The 24,357-nt window shown below is 39.1% G+C and overlaps 2 protein-coding genes and 2 pseudogenes across 2 annotated transcripts; all 4 read left to right on the top strand.

The window, feature by feature from the left end:
- The first annotated feature begins 5,730 nt into the window (after nucleotides 1-5,730).
- On the top strand, nucleotides 5,731-6,598 carry LOC140563796 (trace amine-associated receptor 1-like; annotated as a pseudogene).
- A 1,055-nt stretch (nucleotides 6,599-7,653) lies between these two features.
- Nucleotides 7,654-8,685, top strand: LOC140574868 (trace amine-associated receptor 1-like). Its single transcript, XM_072694921.1, has one exon. It carries the CDS (start codon nucleotides 7,660-7,662, stop codon nucleotides 8,683-8,685), a length of 1,026 nt encoding a protein of 341 aa, XP_072551022.1. The 5' UTR covers nucleotides 7,654-7,659.
- A 6,920-nt stretch (nucleotides 8,686-15,605) lies between these two features.
- On the top strand, nucleotides 15,606-16,631 carry LOC140574867 (trace amine-associated receptor 1-like). The gene has a single exon (XM_072694906.1). It carries the CDS (start codon nucleotides 15,606-15,608, stop codon nucleotides 16,629-16,631), a length of 1,026 nt encoding a protein of 341 aa, XP_072551007.1.
- Nucleotides 16,632-22,079: 5,448 nt separating this feature from the next.
- LOC140574857 (trace amine-associated receptor 1-like) lies at nucleotides 22,080-23,028 on the top strand (annotated as a pseudogene).
- The last annotated feature ends 1,329 nt before the right edge of the window (nucleotides 23,029-24,357 follow it).

The raw sequence follows: 24,357 nt of genomic DNA, 5'->3' as shown, positions 1-24,357 counted from the left end.
AGTGTACACATGAAATAATTAATGGTGCAGTATAATTCAAGAATTTGTCTTGTTTATTGCACAGCAGAATCAAGCAGGTACACTATACAATAACATTCTTACTTTGCAGTTTCTCCATTTACCAACAATCATATAAATATCACTATAAAAAAAAGAGAGAAACAGAATAAGTATAATACAATATATATTAGAACGTGCAGTGCCTCCAAGTAGTATTCAACCCCCTGCAGATTTTGCAAATATAACAAGTTGCAAATAAGTTACAGCCTTCAAACTTTGAACAAGAGCAGCCTTTATTAATAGATGCATAAATATTACAAACAAAAAATATTTGTTGCTCAGTTAAATTATAATACATTTTAAACATAAAAATGTGGGTGAATTATTATTCAACCCCTAGGTTTAATATTTTGTGGAAAAACCCTTGTTTGTACAGCTATTAATCGTATTAATAAGACCTGATCAGACCGGCACAGGTCTCTGGAGTAATCTTGGCACACTCCTCCATGCAGATCTTCTCCAAGTTATTTAGGTTCTTTGGGTGTCTTATGTGGACTTTAAACTTGAGCTCCTTCCACAAGTTTTCAATTGGGTTAAGGTCAGGAGACTGACTAGGCCACTGCAACACCTTGATGTTTTCCCTCTTGAACCAGACCTTAGTTTTCTTGGCTGTGCTTGGGGTCGTTGTCTTGTTGAAAGATGAAATGACGACCCATTATAAGATCCTTGATGGAGGGGCAGAGGTTCTTGGCCAAAATCTCCAGGTAGGCTGTGCCATCCATCTTCAGGCGCTAATAAACTTACTTGACTAGAGTGCAAGGGAACCGGACGCCAAATCCCAGTGGCGACCAACCGGTGACCCAGACAGCGAACTCCTTCTGAACGTGAAACCGCTCCGATAGAGCATACACTACCGAAACCCGTAGACTCTCCTAGAAGTCTCATGGACGTGAAGCCAACCTTAAAGCTTGACATCGCAAGAGTAATTCTCGGCGACGAGGCGTCTGCGTTTGTACATCCTTTGTGCTCCAGCTCTCAGGTAAAACGAATCAGAACTAAACAGAAAAAATGGCGTCTTACTTCGACCGCTGTCAACATAAAAGTCCTTGGTGAGAAAACCAACGGGAGGAACAGAAAGTACATGAACATTGAAATCAACCCAACATCGACTTAAAAGTCCCAAGGAGCCTGTGGACCGCGGACTGCGGCGCCGCTGGGCTGACAACTTCATGTACAGCTAAAAAAACAACCCTTGTATCCCTGCCAGTTATCATCACTCTACCAGAAAGGTATGATGGGATTTTTGATGCATTAGATTTTTTCATTCAGAAGTTGATAGAATTAATTTTGTGATTTCTCTGCTTACTGGGAAGCCCAAGGATTGGGCTGTTGCTTTATGCTCACAGAATAGTGAAGTACTTAGGTCAGAACCCAGTTTCACACTTTGTTTAAAGAAGTGTTTGATCATCCTAAGGCTGGTCATGATTCCCAGCTATGTAAAATAAAACATTGTAATCGATCTGCTGCTAACTATGCATTTGAATTTAGAACTATAACAGTTGGTAGTGGTTGCAGTGAAACGGCGCTTTTGACTGTCTTTTGGAAAGATTTGCAGGCGGTAATTAATGTGTGTGGAACCGCTATGAATCTGGACAGGTTCATCCAATCTGTGTTTGCTCTGGACAATCTACTAGGGGATAATGTAGATTGACCTCATACAGGCCTGTGGGTTTAACTCCAGAACACTCTGCTATAGGTCCAGAGCCTATGGAATTGGGGAGGCCTGTTTGTCTCAAAAAGAAAGACAGAGACTATGTAGGAATACCTATGCCTTTATTGTGGAGGTTCTGGTCACATGCATGCATCCTGTCCTATATGTCCTGGCCAGGCTAGGGTTCAGAGTCTGTTTTTGATTCAACATTTATTGACTCTGGAGCTGCCGGAAACTTCACTAACCATGCTATCGTTCAGAAGACCAAGACTACTTCTTTTGTCTCTGCAAGCAGTGATGGGAGGCCTCTTGGTGATGAATCTGTGACTATATATACCAAGGAACAGAGAATGCGTGTAGGACTTTGTCATAAAAAAACCCAAACATGCTATCATACTGGGGGTTCCTAGGCTGACTATACACCAACCCACCATTGCTTGAGTGAGTTCCCATAGAGGTCTTAATGCAATTACTGTCAAGTATAGATACCCTTTACCACTAGTACCAGCTGCTCTGTAACAACTAAGAGGAGCCACAGTGTTTATCAAATTAGATCTCTGAAGTGCTTACAATTTCAATCGCAATAAAGAAGGAGAGGGATAAAATACACCCTTTATAACCACTAGAGGCCATTATGAGTATACAGGGATGTCATATGGTTTGGCAATTTTACGTTCTGTGTTCCAAGCATACATTATTGAGGTATTATGAGACATGATTGATCACTGGGCAATTGCTTACATTGATGACATTTTAGTGTATTCCAGGTCGCTGGAGGAACACAAGGTCCATATAAAACTGACGCAAAGGCTGTTGCAACATCAACCTTACGTTAAAGCAGAGAAATGTGGTTTTCACCTAAATCAATTCTCATTTATGGGCTATATCATCGATAAAGAAGGTGTGTGCATGAATGCTGCTAAGGTGAGTGCAGTTGTAAAGTGGCCAAGTAATGTCAAGAAATTGCAGTGATTCTTAGGCTTTGTCAATTTATATCAACGATTCATTAGGGGTTTCAGCTCCATTGCAGAACCTCTAACATCATTGCTAAAAGATACACAAAGGTCTCTACAATAGAATGAGAATGTATTTAAGGCATTTGAAGCATTAAAAACTCTATTTGTGTCTGCTTCTATTTTGAAACATCCAAATCCCAAACTTCCATTTGTTGTGGAGGTGGACACTTTGGATTCAGGTGCTGGAGCAATTCTTTCACAACATCAGGACTCACCTCCTAAACTTCATCCAAAAGCATATTTTATATGCAAACTAGAAGATGCTGAATGCTATATATAGCATTATAAAACTATAATATGGGTAATAGGGAGTTGCTTACCATGAAGCTAGCTTTTGAGGAATAGCATCATTGGCTTGAGGGTGCACAGCATTCTTTCTTAGTCCTAAGAGATCACTGCAACCTAGAATATCCCATGTGTGCTAAAGGATTGAATCCCAGACCAGCACATTGGGCATTGTTCTTTATTCAGTTTAACTTTAACATCACATATCGTCCAGAATCTAAAAATGATCAAGACTGTGCGGTTTTAAATTAGAAAGAGAGAGATCTGACACCATCATTGGGCCAACTTGCATCTTGGTCCCTATCAGATGGACATTTATATAGGAAATCAGAAAGGAAAGAAAAGCTGAACCAGCCCCACCTGACTGTCCCAGGAATCGTGAGTATGTACCCATTAAACTGAGACAAAAAATACTAGAATTACCCTTTAGCACTGGGTCCAGGTGTTAATCATCCTTTTTGGAAAGAAAAATCTGGTTGAAGGGTTTAGTCAGGGATGTGGCTGCCTTTGTCAAGGCTTGTGTTCTGTGTGCTCAATCAAAGAACTCTAGACAGCTTCCAGGAGGTCTCTTAGAACCTTTACCAATCCATCAGAGACCCTGGTCCTGTTTAGGGGGTTAACTTTATTACAGATCTGCCAACATCTCTTGGCAATACAGCCATTTTTGTAATCATTGCTCAATGTTCTATGGCATGTGGTCCCAATTAAGAAATTGCCCACAGCACTGGAACTGAATTGCTATTCCAAAATATCTTCAGATGTCAGTTTCTGACAGGGGACCTCAATTTACTTTTCATATCTGGAAGCCAGACCTTGGGATACCATTCTCAATCTAATGGGCAAACTGAAAAGCTTAATCAGGAAACTGGTTGTTTTCAACGATCATACTGTAGCAGAAATCATGTTCGCTGGACACAGTTTATACCATGTTTAGAATGTGTGCAGAATTTCTTTGGTTAGCACTTCTACAAGTCTAACTCCCTTCCAATGTGTCCTTGGTTTTCAACCCCCCTTAATTCTCTGGTCAGGTGAACCATCCGTGGTACCAGCAGTGGACGAATGGATAAAGAGGAGCAAACACACTTGGAAAAAGGCTCATGTTTGTTTACAGAGAGCTATTCAGAGGCAGACTCAACCGGCTAACCGACACAGGCGAGCAGTGGAGCAGTTTCAACTGGGATAAATGGTCTGGTTATCTACTAGGGATTTGAGTGAGTTCAGAAAACTCAGTCCCAGATATATTGGCCCTTTCAAGAAACTTGGACAAATAACATCCAATGTCATATAGATTGGAATTGCCTAGACCCTTTCATGTCTCGACTACCTTGTGGACTGGTAAGGTTATGGCCCAGAGGAATGATCATGGGTCTCATCTACTGATATTTTGGATCCCTATTGATTATGGATTCCTGTGTCAGCCATCTTGTATGTTTAAAACCTAGCAGACCTCTTTGTGAAGTCCTGTTTGGTGTTTTTTTCCCCTGCAATTCTAATGCATTATCTTCTTGCCTTGCTTTGTGTTATGACCTCTTATTTTGGCTTTTTAACTACTGTGTATTGGATGATGTTTTGGCTTGTTTGCAAGATTCTTTGGACGGATCTTATGGTTTATGGTTTTTACCTGGACTGATGAACCTGTGTCTCATTAAACTTGCGCTTGATTCCTAATCCCTGTTTGGAACTCCATTATTACAATCCTTATTTTCACACTACATACGTATATATATATATATATATATATATATATATGAAAATACTGTGTGCTTTATGTGTTTTTGAGTTTTACTATGAAAATGTTGCGTGTTAATTAAGTTGTGTGTTGTTTCAAAGTGCAGCATTGAGCATTGCTTCTTCTGTTCTCTCCTTCTGTGTGCTTTATATGTGTTTTTGAGTTTTACTATGAAAATGTTGCATGTCAATTAAGTTGTGTGTTGTTTCAAAGTGCAGCTTTGAGCACTGCTTCTTCTGTCCTCTCCTTCTATTTCCCAGGTTATGTGATGCTCAGTATATACATGAAAATATTGAGTGTTGCACAAAAGCAAGCAAAGTCTATTCAGGACACAAATGTAAAGTCAATGTTAAGTAAGGAGGAGCAAAGTTTCTTTCATCTTGGACGCTGTTTTTTATCTATATATATATCTATATATATTTTTTATTTTGTCACCTACGTTTTATATCAACATGAAACCGTCAAGTCAGTAAGACACTTTAAAATATGCATTATCATCACTGAAACTGCCAACTAATCTTGGTTCATTTATAAAGGCAAATTCTATATATTTTTTTTCTTTTTGTCAAGTGAGTTTAATAGAGTAACTGAAAATGTTAGTTTAAAATGGTTCCATCTATTTTACCTTCAAAATCCTTGATGATGCTGAGCTTGGTATCTATACTTATGAACTGTAGTAACATGTGGTTATAGTTTGGAGGCTATGAATATGTTCACTTTTTACATGCTTATGCCTGTAGCTGTAGGATCATTATGTTAGCTTAGATTTCCTTGCAGGATATTTATTAATTAGACATTTGATGTGATTCATCTACTACAGTTCCAAAATGAGTGTTATTATGGGATAATTGAACACGTGATGAGAAGGTGCAGTGCTGTACCCCAAAAAGTGGTGGATAAGTTGTTTCTCGAATATTTGGAATCTTTCCTTTCATAAGTTTTATTACAGATTATACTTAAGAATGAACTCAAGCCAAGTTCAAATAGTGGACATACCTCCTGTATGCTATGATTTTTAAATGGGTCTTGTCCAAAGTTTACCTATCCCCTGCTTTTGAGGGTGTCACTTTACTTCTTCTTCAGCTCTGTGGTGATTTTAACATTATTTGCATATGCCAACTAACTATCTTGTTCTGTCTCTTGCTGTGACTGATCTACTGCTCGGTGGCTTCGTGATGCCTCCTTTCATGGTACAATCCATAGAGACTTGCTGGTATTTTGGCACTTTATTATGTAAAATATACAACAGTGTTGTTATCATGTTGTGCACTGCTTCTATCATAAACTTGTCTTTCATATCCATTGACCGATACTATGCTGTGTGTCACCCCCTCGTGTATCAGAGTAAAATTACCCCTTTTGTCACAGTTGTCATGATCTTCATCTGCTGGATTGTCTCCACTGCAGTTGGGTTTGTAATAATATTTCTGGAGCTTAGTATTCTGGGCATTGAAGAGTTTTACTATGAGAACATTGCATGTGAAGGCGGTTGTTTATTTATTCAAAGCACAGCATCGAGCACTGCTTCTTCTGTCCTCTCCTACTATTTCCCAGGTGTTGTGATGCTCAGTATATACATGAAAATATTCTGTGTTGCACAAAAGCAAGCAAAGTCTATCCAGGACTAAAAAGGCATAACAAATATACAGTCAGTGATAAATAAAGAGGACAGAAAAGCCACAAACTCTGGCTGTGATTTTGGGGGTTTTCCTGTCACTTTGGATGTCATTTTTTATCTGTAATGTTACTGACCCTTTTCTTGGTTACTCGGTTCCTACAGTTTTGATTAATATGCTTGCATGGATTGGTTATATGAATTCAACATTTAACCCTATTGTGTATGCATTCTCATTATAACATATCTTCTAGGATCAAATGCTTGCCCTCAAATTAAAACTCATTGATTCCAACTGATCGTCCAATAAACATGCCAATACATGCCAATAAAAGTGTAAAACAAATATAAAGTCAATGGAGGAGAAAATAGCCTCAGGCTGTGATTTTAGGTGTCACCTTGGATGCCGTTTTTTATCTGTAATATCATCAATTCTTTTAATAGATGCTCAGTTCCTCCAGTAGTGATTGATATGCTGGCCTGGATTGGACTTATGAATTCAACCTGCAACCCTATTTTGTATGCTTTATTTATTCAGCCACGTTCTGCAAGACTGAAAAGAGCTAACCTTTGAAAATATTTTTAGAAAATAAAACTTAAATAATACTTGACATCAATAAAATGTTAAATGTTTTGTTACCACATCAAGTGCATCTTTAGGTTGAACTGGTCAAATGTTTTTGGATTCAAGGTTTACCTGTCAAAAAGAAGGTTTCTGTCTGTAGTTCAAAAGGGTTTATATTGCTATTTTTAAAAGTTACTTTTTAGTAATGAAAAAGCACTTATTTTGGTCCTAAAGATGATCTTTGTAAGCATAATATTTTTAGTCATATGTATTACCATGGGATAACAATGAACACATGGTTAAAAGGGTGGAGTTTTACCACATGCAGTGAAAAAAGATTAGAAATTTTGATCACTTTGTGTCTTTGTCCACTGTACAAGTTAGAGGTAAGATCAGGTGGAGGGCTGATTTGACATTTTCCTGATTGCTATTATAAAACATTATGTAATACATTAAATATGTCTTGGTATTTAATCATTATGCTGATATCACCATTTATGCTTTTTTAATTTTTTTTAATCTGTCAAAATATACAGGATGTTTTCAAAGTATGTACACACAAATTTTGTTTTACACTTATTTTAAATATCATATAATTAATAAGAATGTGCAACAGATAAAAAAAACTGTATCTTAGTCTAAGGATTAATGACTTGATATTAGATATTTTGTCTATGTTTATTAATATTTACAGGTTTATATTACAAGAAGAAAACATCTGCTTAATTAGACTACAGAATGACATCAAGCCAAGCTCAGATAGTGGACATAACTCCCCTTTGCAATGATTTTTTAAATATATCTTGTCCAAAGTTTGTTTATCCTGTACTTTTAAAGGTTCCACTTTACTTATTCCTCAGTTCAGTGGTGATTTTAACAATATTGGGAAACCTTATTGTCATCATAACCATTCTTCATTTCAAACAGCTGCACATGCCAACTAACTACCTGGTTCTTTCTCTGGCTGTGACTGATTTGCTGCTGGGTGGCTTTGTAATGCCTCCTTGCATGCTGCGCTCTGTTGAGACCTGCTGGTATTTGGGTCCTTTATTTTGTAAAATCCATAACAGTGTTGTTATCATGTTGGCCACTGCTTCCATTATAAATTTGTCTTTTATATCTATTGACAGATACTATGCTGTGTGTCACCCCCTGCTGTATCAGAGAAAAATTACCCCTTTTGTCACAGTAATCATGATCTCCATCTGCTGGAGTGTCTCAATTACAGTTGGGTTTGTAATAATATTTTTGGAATTGAACATTCTGGGTATTGAAGAGTTTTACTATGAAAATGTTGTATGTGAAGGAGGTTGTGTGGTTTTCCAAAGCCCATCCTCTAGCACTGCTTCCTCATTTCTTTCCTTCTATCTTCCCGGTGTTGTGATGCTCAGTATATATATGAAAATATTCCGTGTTGCACAAAAGCAAGCAAAGTCTATTCAGGACTCAAAAGGTAAAAGCAGTATGCAATCAACTATAAGTAAAGAAGAGAGAAAAGCAACTAAAACACTGGCTGTGATTTTAGGCGTATTCCTGTCACTTTGGACTCCATTTTTTATCTGCAATGTTATTGAACCTTTTATTGGTTACTCAGCTCCTCCAGTACTGTTTGATACACTTGCTTGGATTGGACTTATGAATTCTACCTGTAACCCTATTGTGTATGCCTTCTTCTACAAATGGTTTAGAAAAGCATTCAGAACTATTTTATCAGGTCAAATAATTCAGCCAGGGTCTTCAAGAATTAATCTGTTTTCACACTAACAAATGTCGTAAAAATAATGTAATGTAGAGGCAACTTTTATTTCGATGCATCCGATTAAATTTAATAGTATGTTTACTTGATTTGATCTATATTTGTTAAAAATGTATATAATGTATTTAATGTTTTGTTGTTGTTGTTGTTTAGTTCATATGGACACCTATTTTGACCATATAATGGCCTTTAAAAGAATAAAGGTCATAGGTCACTTATTGTGTTCATCTGAGTAGGGTAATTAGACTTTCTGTGTCAGTGTATTTAAGAGACTGTGGTGCATGAAAAATAATCAAAATGTGAAATCAGTGGAATGTATATTTATAGGTTGTTATTGCTACTAGAATCTTTATTCAGTTTTCAGTTCCTCACTGAAAATATTTAAAAGTTATCATTTATATTTAATGTTATTTTTCAATGGTATTTGAGTAATTACAACAAAGCTTTAAAAAAATTTATGTCAGGCATAACATATTTAAGTCATCCTTTCCTCAACTTTGAGTGGACAGGTGCTGGCACATGCAATCGTTTTGCAAAAGAGGGCAAATGTACTTCGTCATTTATTTATTGAGGAAAACTATCCCATATCTGTGAGTGTTAAAAGTATGTAAATCTAAAGGATTACCAGATAATTTTAAGGTCTATCCCTGGTTATTTGATTATTGATAAAAACTATCACATATATCTGTGATTGTCAAACGTATGTAAATCTTTAGCATTAGCAGACAATCTGAAGGTGAAATTAGAGTCAGGTGCTTTCCATCAGATGTGAGTAGGTGCCCTGTTCGATTTAAGAACAGAGAAATATCAAAATTTCATCCTCACAGCACGTTTGTGAGTTATTGATGCCCATCAGGCTGGAAAAGGTTACAAAACCATCTGTAAAAAGTTTGGACTTCACCAATTTACAGTCACACATATTGTGTACAAATAAAGGAAATTGAAGACCATATTACCCTCCCCAGGTGTAAGCAGCACAGTAGGAAAGCTGGTGGAGGTGGAGCAAAAAACTCCAAGCCCCAGAATCCCCAGTGGTAATCAACTCTGACCAGACCCGCCTGTGTAGCACAGTATAAATACACCCAGCCAAACACAATTCCTTGTTGCACCTTTGTAGAGGGGCGAACGGTAACAGTGTTTCTAAGTTGTGAACAGTCAGAAAAAATGCAAGAGCTGAAAAAGAAAAGAATTTGTGCTGCTAGCAGTGAAGAAAAGCTGAAGTTAAAAATAAAAAAGAGTTTGTTGCAATCAGTGGCGAAGGAAAACTTTAAAAAGAAAATGGTTTGAGTTGGAAAAGGTTTAGATGGTCCTTTGTTTGGGTAAACACCACTCCTTGTGTTTCCTTTGTTTGTTTTCCCGCCCTTTTTTCTATATAGCTTTTAAACAGTTTTTATACTGCCACCTCTCACAGCTGTGGTATTGCAGTGGAAATGCACTGGCCTCCCACCACAGCCACAGTCTCACCAAGCAACAATCTTGTATTGACTTAAGACATTCACCATCTGTTAGACGCACCATAAAATAATATCCCAAAACAGTTTCTTTTAGTTTCATTAATTAAATAAATTAATAAATAAATTAACTAAATAATAATGATTAATTAACTGCACTTGAGGCTTACATAAAGTGGCCTACATGGTGTCTCTGCTCACGGACCGAACTCCAGCATGGGCCACGGCCCTGTGGGAGCAGAACTCCCCTGACTGCCTCACTGCTCAGGCATTTACTAAGGCATCACTAACCCGAGTGGGGGACTCAGCCTTAGACCATGTGGTATTCCCCATCTCGAGACTATGCCTCCCGGTCACTCTAGCTTGGACCTCCCAATGTAAATCACTGACAGCCTTTGTGGATTCCGGGGCTGTAGGTAATTTTGTGGACAGCTCACTGGCTGCTAGTCTTGGCCTTATTGTGAACCCTGTGGAATGCCCACTACCTGTCCATGACATAGATGGGAGGATTGTGGGCTCTGGTCCCAGGGAATTGTACCTGACTCGGGCACCTCATCTGCAGTTGGTGCTGGGTTACCCCTGGTTGGAGCTCCACAATCCTCGAATAGTCACAAGGAAGCGCCCCCTCAGAGAGACCATAATCCAGAGTCACTCATTCCTCATCTGGACAGAGTTCCTGAGGTGTATGGGGATCTCCGTGCTGTATTCCATAAACGCGATCATGGTGAAAGACCGCTATCCCCTCCCCCTCATGTCAACAGCACGCATAACTGGACCTACGTAGTGCCTACAACTTGGTCTGCATACTACAGGGCATTATGAATACCGTATCCTGCCTTTCATCCTCATGAATGCCCCAGTGTTTTTTCAGTGGCTTATCAATGGCATGTTACGGAAGGCCTTGGATCGCTTTGTATATGTTTACTTTGATGACATATTAAACAGCCGGTCCCTGGAGGAGCACGTGGGACATGTCTGACGAGTCTTCCAACTGCTCCTGGAGAACCGTCATCTCCAATGGCACCCTTTGTATGGATCCAACCAAGATTCAGGCCATTAAGGACTGGCCACGTCCTTCCTGGGATTTGCTAACTTCTTTCACCGCATTGTGAAATTTCAGTACATTGGCCGCTCCTCTCACTGCTCTGACTCGAAAGACCCCAGGCTCCTTGCAGTGAAGTTGGCCCTGGATGAATGGAAGCACTGGCTTGAGCGAGCCAAACATCCGTTTATTGTTTGGACAGACCACAAAAGCCTGGCTTGCATACAGCAGGACAAACGAATGAACCCTCAGCAGGCCCGATGGACACTGTATTTTGGCTGCTTCCATTTTACGCTGTCCTATAGGCCCGGTTAAAAAAACACGACACCAGATGCCTTATCCCGGCAGTGGGAACTGATCCAGAACCGATCATCCCTGCCTCTCAGATAGTGGATCCCCTCTGCTGGAACATTGAGGAGGACATAGTGCAAGCCCTTCGACGGGAGCCCGACCCCGGGGGTGGTCCTCCTGTTCGGCAATATGTGCCCTCCACAGTTCTCCAATTATGCAGTGTGTAATAAATATTGAGTCCAGTGAGGTAGTAATGTTATTAGTGCAAATGCTTTGTGCAAAAATGCTTCCCATTTTATCTAGGGTAAATGGTTGGAGAGAGAGAGCGAGAGAGAGACATGTAACAGAAAAAGACATCAGTTCAGAAGTTGAGTTAGGTTGAGAAGTCTGATGGCTTGGGGGGAGAAGCTATTGCAGAGTCTGGTCATGTTGGACCGGATGCTGCGGTACCTTCTTCCTGATGGCAGGAGGGAGAACAGTCTGTGTGAAGGGTGGGTAGAGTCATCCACAATGCTGGATGCTTTGCAGATGCAGCGGGCAGTGTAAATGTCCATGACGGAGGGGAGAGAGACTCCGATGATCCTCTCAGCTGTCCTCACAATGCGCTGGAGGGTCTTGCGGTCAGAGGCTGTGCAGGTCCCAAACCAGGCAGTGATGCAGCTGCTCAGGATGCTCTCTATGGTCCCTCTATAGAAGGTGAGGATGGGTTGAGGGAGATGGGCCTTTCTCAGCTTCCGGAGGAAGTAGAGATGCTGCTGGGCTGCTGCTGAAGTTCTCCGCTAAGTGGACACCAAGGAACTTGGTGCTCTTAACGATCTCCACAGAGGAGCCGTTGATGTTGTGCGGAGAGTGGTCGGGTCTTGTTTTTCTTTTGACTGTACACCAGTCTGTCAGCTGCTGCACCTCCTCTCTGTATGCTGACTTGTCGCCTTTGCTGATGAGACCCAGCACAGTTGTATCATCTGCAAACTTTATGATACTGTTAGAACTGTGTTTTGCAAGGGTGCACAGCAGAGGACTCAGTACACTGCCCTGGGGTGCCCCAGTGTTCATTGTGATGGTGCTGGAGATGCTATCCCCGAACCGGAGTAACTGGGGCCTCCCCATCAGGAAGTCCAGGATCCAGTTGCAGAGGGGGGTGTTGAGGCCCAGCAAGCTTGTCTGGTCCTGCAGCTTTCCGTGGGTTGACTCTGCGAAGAGTTTTCGTCACATCCACTGCAGTCAGGCACAACACCTGCTCGTCTGGCTTGGGCGTGATCTTTCTCACCGACGTGTTGTTTTGTGCCTCAAACCATGCATAGAAGTCGTTCAGGGCATCAGGGAGGAAGGCATCACTGTCACAGGATGGTGACTTTTTACTTAGCCACATCTGGTTTCTGTGCTGTGACATGAACCAAAATGAGCCTGCTGACATTCTACCAGTGGTAGGTTCTGCCCTTGGGATCACATGTCCAAGATGACTACGAGCATGGCTGCCATGTTGTGAGCTCCCTCTAGTCCCTGTATTTTTTTTGTTAGATGCGTGTTTGTATACTGCTCAAAAAAATAAAGGAAAGAAGTGGAGGCATTGCTGAGCCATCCTGACAATGTGTGATCTGACATCCTGACGATGTGTTGAGTGGTCAGGTAAGATCCTCAGATATGGAAATTAAAGCTGCTCACTCTCTCCACCATTGTCCTCTTGCTGCTCAGAGGTGTGTGCATGCTGTTACCTTTCCTAAAGAGTGCTAAAAGGCTGCTCTTTATGTGAGCCAAGATCAGCTTCTCAAAGCTTATCACAATGGGTTGAGAAAGATGGGATGGTAGTTGTTCAGGCAAGAGATGTTCCTCCTGTTTGTGGTGTGTCTTTCCTGTTGCCTTGGAGTGTGAAGAGGACCTGCCTCGCAGAGGAGCTGCCTCTTTCCCCCCGCCATCCACAACCATGCCCCCTGCCCACTGCTCTGGGTGTGTGTGTGTACTCACTGCCCCTAACACATTTGTGTGTGAGTGTGTGTTCACTACCAGATGGGTTAAATGCGGAGGACACATTTCGCTGTACAGTCTACACTGTACAGTGACAAATACGTGCACCTTTACCTTGTACCTTTACCTTAATTCTAAGGGAGGGCCCCTGCTGGCAGCCCGGGAGAGGTTGCCGGCATGTTGGGCTTTTCGCCAAGGATGGATATATATATATATACCATGCCACACAAGTGGCCCTGGTCAGCACTAATTACTGTTGGGCATTCTGGGCCTCGAAGTTATTTAACCCATATCAGACTGCTTTACTAATGCCTCAGCCAGACCCCCTGCTGGTGACTGGTGGTACAGGTTGCCTGCTTACACTTATTGTCAGTAACTGCTTGGATTCCTTACCACATGCACTGAGGGTCTGAGTTGAAATTGTGGCGTTGAAGTAGGCTGGAATTTATCTGCTGCACTTGTGTCTAGCAGCTCTAATGCTGAGTATTCCAACAACAATTTGGTCACAGATATTCTCGCCTCTGCTTGCACAGAAGTCGCAATGTTCAGACAGTTCATATAGAGCTCTTATAAAAAACTCGGCCTTCTCGCGTATTTTACATTCCTCCAGGGCACAAAGTACTCGAATTTTCCCAGCACTCTATCTAACTAATTTCTCTGCCCCTCCTCGTCGAAAGCGAACAAGTGGTAGATGTATTCAGATTCGCTCCCCATGCCATATATCAGGCTACTTACTTGCACAGCACCATCCTCCTTGTTTAGTTTAGTGGTGGTTCTGCTTCCAATACGGCCACTCACCCGGCTTGTCTAAAGAAAAGTTTGTCGGTGGGTTGGCCATGACCTGTTTACTTCTGACACCCTGTGGAAGAATGTGACTGAGGATTTACTCTCTCATGAACTTTCTTTAATGAAGCCTTTTATCCAGGCAAAAGCGTACACATCCCCCACTGTCTGTTACTCCCCTATATCTGCTAGTATACGTGCAAGCCCACTTAACTATCGTATAAGACAACCAGTGGCTGCCATTTTAAACATGTCGCAATCAGCACACAACAGCACACAAACAGCACAAAGCACTGATTCTGCCCCTTCAGACCACACATGGAATGTCCTCACTGTTGCTTTAACGCATTTCAGCAGCTGCTGGTATGTGGGCTTTGTCAGTTTAGAGATCTGGTCACTTTCACTGAATGAAGGTAGGGGGTTGGTGCTGTAAGCCTCTTTGATGTTCATGTAGATATGATCCAGGGTGTTTTCCCCATCTGGTTGAAATCCCCACGATTATGAGTGCAGACACGGGGTACCGAGACTGCTGCTGAGACTTCATTCATTCTCTACCAGTTTTGATGTAGCCTTGGTGTGTCACTTTTTTCTTTTATTATTATTATTATACACAAACATTTCTAAGACAAAGATGAAAGGAGATTATTTGTCCATGCGACTGAGTCTATTTCGTAGTCTTGATACATAAGAAAAGTTAGTTCATATAATAATACTTGTACTAATCAGTATTATTATTATTATTATTATTATTATTATTATTATTATGACACCCTTATACACCCTGCATAAGTCAGTAATTAGACAACTTCTCTCCCAATCACCACAAAGAGTAAGGCCAGTTTGTCTATTTTAATAGTTGACTGGAAGTAGGGTAAAACTACAAAAAAAAATAAAACACCAGGGTATGAGTTAATAATGTGAGAAACAAAAATTGCTGCATAGTGATATTTGAGACGTGAATCCACTGCCATGCTATTTTATGCCTTCTGTTGTTTAAATAAACATTAATTTTTAACTCTAGACGATGGACTACTGCATATATCCTGATACACTAAGAACTAGAATGTGACTTTGTAACAGTGCATGAAATACCATCAAATGCAATCAAATTAGAATAATTATTTATTAATAAAAACAAACTCTAAAAAAAGTCCAAATAGATCTGCTGTTGTTTCATTCAAACACAGTTAAACACACAATGTTTATTAGTCAAGAGTGTTATCATGGGAGCACTGTGAACATGTGATTAAAAAGGCGGTGTTATACCACATGCAGTGTTGGAACTATATAAATTCAGACCTGTGTGGCTTTAAGTATTAGCTGAAAAAAATGTAGAATCATTCTTGATGTTATTAGGTTGCATTACTGGAAGATAACTCCTTATCAATTGGACTTCAGAATGAACTCAAGCCAAACTCAGATAATGAACATCATTCCTCTCTGCTATGAATTTTTAAATGGATCTTGTCCGAAGTTTGCCTATCCCCTAATTTTGAGGGTGTCACTGTACTTGTTTCTTACTTCAGTTGTGATCTTAACAGTATTTGGAAACCTTTTTGTCATCATAGCCATTGTTCATTTTAAGCAGCTGCATATGCCTACTAACTACCTTGTTCTGTCTCTGGCTTTGACTGATCTGCTGCTTGGCAGTGCTGTGATGCCTCCTTTTATGGTACAATGCATAGAGAATTGTTGGTATTTAGGCCCTGTACTCTGCAAAATTTACAACAGTGTTGTTATCATGGTGTGCACTGCTTCTATTTTAAATTTGTCTTTCATATCTATTGACAGATACTATGCTGTGTGTAACCCCCTGCTGTATCAGAGTAAAATCACCCCCCTTGTGACAGTAATTATGATCTCCATCTGCTGGATTGTCTCGGCTGCAGTTGGGTTTGTAATAATATTTCTGGAGCTGAACATTCAGGGCATTGAAGAGTTTTATTATGAGAATATTGCATGTGAGGGGGGTTGTGTGTTGTTTCAAAGTTCAGCCTCAAGCACTGCTTCGTCTTTTCTTTCCTTCTATTTTCCGGGTGTTGTGATGCTCAGTATATATATGAAAATATTCCATGTTGCACAAAAGCAAGCAAAGTCTATTCAGGACTCCAAATGTAAAAGTAGTGCACAATCAATGTTAAAGAAAGAAGAGAGAAAAGCCACCAAAACCCTGGCAATCATTCTAGGGGTGTTCTTGTCACTTTGGATGCCATTTTTTATTTGCAATGTCATGAATCCTTTTATCAGTTACACAATCCCTCCAGTATTTTTTAATACACTTGCTTGGATCGGCTATATGAATTCAACGTTCAACCCTATTGTGTATGCTTTCTTCTATACATGGTTTAGAAAAGCATTCAGGATGGTTTTATCAGGTAAAATATTTCAGCCAGGTTCTTCAAGAATGAATCTGTTTTCCCACTAAAAACATTACCCCATGACAAATGCCTGTCACTATCAAAAACAAAGATGCTATGCATGGTCTTAAAATCACTGCAAATAATTTAAATGAAGCATGGACAGAGGTTTTTAGAGTTAAACTTTTGTTTCTGATATTTTGTTTCATAAAAAAGAATGTAATCTGTATCTTTCTGATATATCTAAACTGATTTTGTAGCAAATTTTGCCTAGTTAATATAACAAATGTGAATAATTTTAACATTTACTGGTGACTTTGTAACGGATTAAGATTTTTAAAGACGGTGATAGCCCAGTAAAATGGAAAGAGCCTATTGATCCCTAAGTTTAGTTTATAGTTTAGAAAGTTGATAAAAAATAATCCAAATGTGATATGGCTGGTTATATGTTGCTATTAAAATGTATGTTAAATACTGATTTCCTGGCTGCACAACAAAATACACAAAATGTTTTTTTTATCCTCCTGACCAAACATTTCTATCATGTGCACAAGGCTTGCCCACATTAAGGAAAATTATCTTTTGTAGTTTTTGAAACTTTTATGGAGTTTGAAATAAACACATCTCAAATTAACTGTGAAGAAAGACTTACTACAGATGTATCTTCTCATGTTTCAAAAGGGAAGTATATGCTGCACCCTATCACCTATCCTTAGCTTAAAAGAGTTCATATGAAAGGAAATGAAAAAGAAAAGAAAAACTGCTTATTAAAAAACGAATGCTTAAACAAATTACACATCCAAACATAGAATTGAACCTAAATGATGGCAAAAAGACAGCTAACTGGTCATTTCATGGTATGTTCTGTAAAAACAGAAACTAATTTAGAAGCAGAAGGTGCCATAGAAGCCAAAGGTGTGATAGTTGATAAATACATTCAGCATTTTGGATCTTAGATAGCTTTGTGGACTTAGTGACGCTACAACCTTTTATTCAATTCAAAGCAAAGTTTATTTCCCACATACACAGTCACTGAAAGTAATTGCATGAGGAACAGAATGTATAAAATATAAAGATAAAAAGCAAATAAAGTAAAATAAAATATGCAGAGATAACACAAAGTTTTTGTGTTATCATTCATATTCTCTGAAACAATTCTACCGGGGTATGTAAACTTTTTAACTGTATTTGGCTTGCTTTACACTTCTTCAGAGCAAATCCTACTGGGTACTGTGTTGGAAAGTGAAATGTCCCCCTCTGCTGGCCTCAGTGGAGAGCATGTCCTCCAGTAAGCATGGTCTGAGCTCTGTCCTTCAGCTGAGGCTCATCTTCTGCATACAAATGCTGGTCTTCTTTAGAGCATCTTTACTCATGTGTCTACTGCAGAATTACCTGAAGACACCATAAGCAATCGTAGTAAGCGTGATCACACTGAAATCTTACAGCGTGATTACAGTGAAATCTTTCTCTGCATTCACCCTCAATGAACATGGCGATTGTAAGGGAGGTTGTGTGGTAGAAAGGTATCCACTTGTGCTACAAAGCCTATCATTTTTCCGGCCTGTTGTCACTTAGTTCTGCGGTCATGCCACACTGCAACTTCCTGTATTTAAATGCTTAAACAAATTACTCATCCAAACATAGAATTGAACCTAAATGATGGCAAAAAGACAGCTAACTGGTCATTTCATGGTATGTTCTGTAAAAACAGAAACTAATTTAGAAGCAGAAGGTGCCATAGAAGCCAAAGGTGTGATAGTTGATAAATACATTCAGCATTTTGGATCTTAGATAGCTTTGTGGACTTAGTGAAGCTACAACCTTTAATTCAATTCAAAGCAAAGTTTATTTCCCACATACACAGTCACTGAAAGAAATTGCATGAGGGACAGAATGTATGAAATATAAAGATAAAAAGCAAATAAAGTAAAATAAAATATGCAGAGATAACACAGTAAATGTAAAGATGTATAAACAGCCATATAAATATTATATGTATTATATACCTGCTGACAGGTCTTTTTGCCAGTAGTAACTATACTTTTACTTTTTGCTGCAATCTTCTCCTGGTTCTTACAACAGCTCCTTTATCAGCTTTCTCTTCCTCAGGTACTAAGATCTTCTTATACGTGCTGTGTCCTAGTGTTCGTTGCACCACATATGGGCCACTTTGCTAAAATCCCATTGTCTGCCATTATAAGTAATATTAGCACCTTTTTTTTCCTGGGCTGAAGCTCAGTGTTTTACACAGTTGTCATACCGCTCTTTCTGCTGGGCTTGTGCCCTCTCCATATTTACATGAACAGTGTCAGTGAATTGCTTTAGTTAATACCTCATATTTAGTATGTGTGAAAGGTTACTTTTTTTTTTAATTATTATTATTATTATTCACATTAATTCCCTTAAACTTATTTTAGCACATCATGTGATCCTCTGACCTGTCTTCTGTATGAGAGGATAAAGCGTGAGAAGCCTGTGGAAGTCTGTATGCAAGCAGAAAATATAGCAGCCACATGTCCTAATCCGACCCTGTTTCAAACAAAATGTTCTTTAGCACTGCCTTCAAAGTCTTATTAAAGCATTCAACCTAATAAAGTATACACCTATTGACTTGCCTAGAGGTAAAGTTTGTGCCTTGGTATGTTAGGATTTGGTATACCTACCCATGAAATGAGCTGTAATAAAGCATTAGCTACAGTTGTGCTTAAACGTTTACATACTCTGGCAGAATTTTTGCTTTCTTGGCCTCTTTTCAGAGAATATGAACTTTTTTTTTCCACTCATGGTTAGTGGTTGGGTGAAGCCATTTATTGTCAAACATGTGTTTTCTCTTTTTAAATCATAATGACAACCAAAAACTTCCAAATGAACCTGATCAAAAGTTTACTTACCCCAGTTCTTAATACCGTGTATTGCCCCCTCTAACATCAATGACAGCTTGAATTTTTTTTTGTGGTAGTTGTAGATGAGGCTCTTTATTTTCTCAGATGGTAAAGCTGCCCTTTCTTCTTGGCAAAAAGCCTCCAGTTCCTGTAAATTCCTGGGCTGTCTTGCATGAACTCTGTGCTTAAGATCTCCCCAGAGTGGCTCAATGATATTAAGGTTAGGAGACTAAGATGGCCACTCCAGAACCTGTTCTGCTGTAGGCAATGATGGGTCGACTTGGCCTTGTGTTTTGGATCATTGTCATGTTGGAACGTCCAAGTACGTTCAATGTGCAGCTTCCGGGCTAATGAGTGCAAATTTGCCTCCAGTATTTGCTGATAACGTGCTGCATTCATCTTTCCTTTAACTTTGACAAAGTTTCCTGTGCCTATGTATCTCACCCATCCCCAAAACATCAGCGATCCACCTCCGTGCTTTACAGTAGAAATGGTGTTCCTTTCATCATAGGCCTTGTCGACACCTCTCCAAATGTAACGTTTATGGTTGTGACCAAAAAGTTCGTTTTTGGTCTCATCACTCCAAATTACCTTGTTCCAGAAGTTTTGAGGCTTGTCTCTGTGCTGTTTGGTGTATTGAAGGCAAGATACTTTGTGGCATTTGTGCAGTAATGGCTTTCTTCTGGCGACTCGACCATGCAGCCCATTTTTCTTCAAGTGCCTCCTTACTGTGCATCTTGAAACAGCCACACAGCTAGTTTTCTGAGTCCTGTATTTCAGCTGATGTTATTTGTGGGTTTTTCTTTGCATCTCGAACAACTTTCCTGTCAGTTGTGGCCGAAATTTTTGCTGGTCTACCTGACTGTGGCTATTTGTTAATCACAGTTTAAACACTGCTGACTGGCATCATCATTTCCTTGCATATCTTTTTGTATGCCTTTCCTGTTTTATGCAGTTCAACTACTCTTTCCCGTAGATCCGTTGACAATTCTTTTGTTTTCCCCATGACTCACAATCCAGAAACATCAGTGGCTAAATGAAAGATGCAAGATTCAGTCTGGATCCCAAAAACTCACTCAGCTTTTATGCACACACACTGATTACAAGCAAACAGGTCACAGGTGAGGATGTTACCTTTAGTAGTCATTCAAACTCATTTGTGTCAACTTCTGTGCATGTTATCAGGCCAAAATGTATGTGAACTTTTAATTAGGGTCATATGGATGTTTTTGGTTGTCATTATCAATTAAAAAGAGAAAATATAGTCATTTGACAATAAATGGCTTCACCCAACCACTAACCATGAGTGGAAAAAAGTTTTTTGTGTTATTCTCTGAAGCAATTCTACCAGGGTATGTAAATTTTTTTAACTGTATTTGGCTTGCTTTACACTTCTTCAGAGCAAATCCTACTGGGTACTGTGTTGGAAAGTGAAATGTCTCCCTCTGCTGGCCTCAGTGGAGAGCATGTCCTCCAGTAAGCATGGTCTGAGCTCTGTCCTTCAGCTGAGGCTCATCTTCTGCATACAAATGCTGGTCTTCTTTAGAGCATCTTTACTCATGTGTCTACTGCAGAATTACCTGAAGACACCATAAGCAATCGTAGTAAGCGTGATCACACTGAAATCTTACAGCGTGATTACAGTGAAATCTTTCTCTGCATTCACCCTCAATGAACATGGCGATTGTAAGGGAGGTTGTGTGGTAGAAAGGTATCCACTTGTGCTACAAAGCCTATCGTTTTTCCGGCCTGTTGTCACTTAGTTCTGCGGTCATGCCACACTGCAACTTCCTGTAGGCCAACACAGAGCAGAACTCCAGCCCGCTTCCTGCATTATACAAGCCTTCTCTGCATGATTTCACACACCAGTCCTTAAAAAGAGCGTCTGAAAAGCCCATTTATCAGCGGTCGTGTTAAAAGCACATAATAATTGGGTAGAGCTTGTAGATTTTGCTAATAAACCTAATTTGTAATAGGGGTTGAGTGGATTTCTATAAAGTAATGTCAATAAAGTGAAACTATTTAATGTAAAATACAGATGAACAAGGCACCTTCAGGCATCTGAAAATTGCACCCAAGGATGAGCCAAGTCCACAATTCTCTTCCTGATATCTTGGCTGATTTCTTTGGACTGTCCCATGATATTACACAAAGCAGCAGTGTGTTTCAGATGTGCCTTAACATACATCCACAGGTGTGTCTCTAATTAACTCAGATGTTGCCAATAAACCTATCAGAAGCTAGTTCAGCACACGTAACCACAATCATGGGGAAGACTGCTGGCTTGACAGTTGTCCAGAAGATGATCATCAATAACCTACAAAATATCTAACTGTTCACAGTATCAAAGAATATTAGAAAGTTGAAAATGCTGTAGGAATAGGTACACAAGCAAAATCAATGCAGTCGCCTACCCAGAAATTTGCTGACAAGCTTAATGTAGCTGACTAAGTCCAGGCCACACCACACTGAATTCATTGTTGAGGAGCCCAAACCAAAAATAATTGTAAATAAATGAACTCTTGTTAGAAGTTGTACATATCTATATTGTATATAGCACATCTTTGTTATCACTAGTAAAAATTAACCAGGTTGCATTACAGGAATCGAACATCTCAACAATCAGACTTCAAAATGAACTCAAGCTATGCTCAGATAGTGGACTTCCCTCCTTTTTGCAATGAATTTTTAAATGGATCTTGTCCTAAGTTTGCTTATCCACTGGTTTTGAGGTTGCCGCTTTATTTGTTCTTCAGCTCAGTGGTGATTTTAACAGTTCTGGGAAACCTTTTTGTCATCATAACCATTGTTCATTTCAAGCAGCTGCACAACCCAACTAATTTCCTCATTCTGTCTCTGGCTGTAACTGATCTTCTGCTGGGTGGCATTTTTATGCCTCCGAACATGCTACGCTCTGTAGAGACTTGCTGGTACTTGGGCAATTTATGTTGTAAAATACACAACAGTGTTACTATTGTGTTGTCCACTGCTTCCATTATAAATTTGTCTTTCATATCAATTGACAGATATTATGCTGTATGTAATCCCTTGCTGTATCATGGTAAAATCACCCCATTTGTCACAGTAATCATGATCTCCATCTGCTGGAGTGTCTCAACTGCAGCCGGGTTTGGTATAATATTTTTGGAGCTAAACATTCTGGGTAATGAAGAGTTTTACTATGAGAATGTTGTATATGAAGGGGGTTGTGTGTTGTTTCTAAGTGCAGCTTCAAGCATTGCCACCTCTATGCTTTCCTTCTATTTCCCAAGTGTTGTGATGCTCAGTATCTATATGAAAATTTTTCATGTTGCAAAAAAAACAAGCAAAGTCTATTCAGGACTCAAAATGTAAAAAATAATATGCAATCAATGCTAAGCAAACAGGAGAGAAAAGCCACCAAAACCACCAAATTCCTCCAGTATTGTTTGATATCTTCTCATGGGTTGGATAAATGAATTCAATATGTAACCCTATTGTTTATGGTTTCTTCTACAAGTGGTTTAGAAAAGCATTCAGAATGATTTTATCAGGTCAAATATTTCATTCAGGGTCTTCAAGAATTAATCTGTTTTCACACTGAAGATTATTTGATTTTGAACTGTACCTAAAATGTGGAAAATAGCATGAGTTTAAATGTAATTTATTGCAGGCACACAGTTCTAGCAGATCTAGCAAGGCAGTCATTTCACAAACTGAATTGTGGCAAAGGTGGCATCCTAGGGCAGTGCCCATTTATTTTTAACTGTATTTGACTGAGACTCTGTCAATTGCATAATTTAAGGCTCAGCATCTCTCCAGATGGCACTTTTTATTAGTAATTAGCTTACTGATTTCCAGTTTATTCATCACAAACTGCCATGCGAGTACCTCATATCAGATATGACATGATATTGGTTCCAATTGAATACATAGTTTATTTACACAGACATTGCAGAGGTGTACAAAATGGGTTCTGGGGCAGTCTGATCACCCCTCATTATATATGTGCCACCATAAATGTGTGGAAACATCAACAAAAACAGAAAATAGGGAGAGGATAGCCAAAAAGTCAGTCTCTACAGCATTAGTTAAAGAAGAAGGATGGGAGTATGTTCTACTAACAAGTCCCCATGGATACATACACTTCAGCTGTCATGGATTGTATAAATTCATGCATTGGCTGAACCGTCCTGCTGTGGAGCTTGTACACTGAAAATAAAATCTTGAATCTACATAGAAAAAATATGTACATCGGTTGCATACAATATAAATTATGTTTAATAAAAATGATGTGTTTATGCTGTATACACCAGCATAACTTTTTCATATTAATATAATGCTATTTTATGTATAGTCAATTATATTTTGTTACTTTTACATTACTTTTTTGTTTCTTGTTTTACAATCTAGTCAATTATAAATAATTACCTAACCTCTTTAGATAAATCATACACTACAAAGGGACAACTTTGGTATACTTTGCTTATCCATATTACAAGTTATTTTCCTTGAGCTGATTTCAGTTATTTAAGTAATACATTTTGTACATTCCTCTACTTGATATAGCCCAGTCCTTTTCATAAACAATAGCAGTAAACACATTTACACATTCACAAAAATAAACAAAATGAGATTACACAAACACATTCAGTAAAAATATTCAAATATATTTAACTCACCATCATATAAGACAAAGGCAATCAATTTCCACATTTGTAAACAGGGAAAAAGCAAATATTGTTGCATTTTTTGATGCAATTGATGCATTATTCCAGCTCTACTGCAGTATATTTTGTATACTGCAGTGTGTGTGTGTGTGTGTATATATATATATATATATATATATATATATATATATATATATATATATATATATATATGTATATGCAATTACTCACCACAATTGCAGTGCCTTTGAAACTGCATTCAA

This window comes from Salminus brasiliensis, chromosome 1 (genome assembly GCF_030463535.1).
Source record: "Salminus brasiliensis chromosome 1, fSalBra1.hap2, whole genome shotgun sequence".
Taxonomy (NCBI): Eukaryota; Metazoa; Chordata; class Actinopteri; order Characiformes; family Bryconidae; genus Salminus; species Salminus brasiliensis.
The sequence above is the reverse complement of the archived record's forward strand: the minus strand, read 5'-3'. Positions and strand labels throughout refer to the sequence as shown.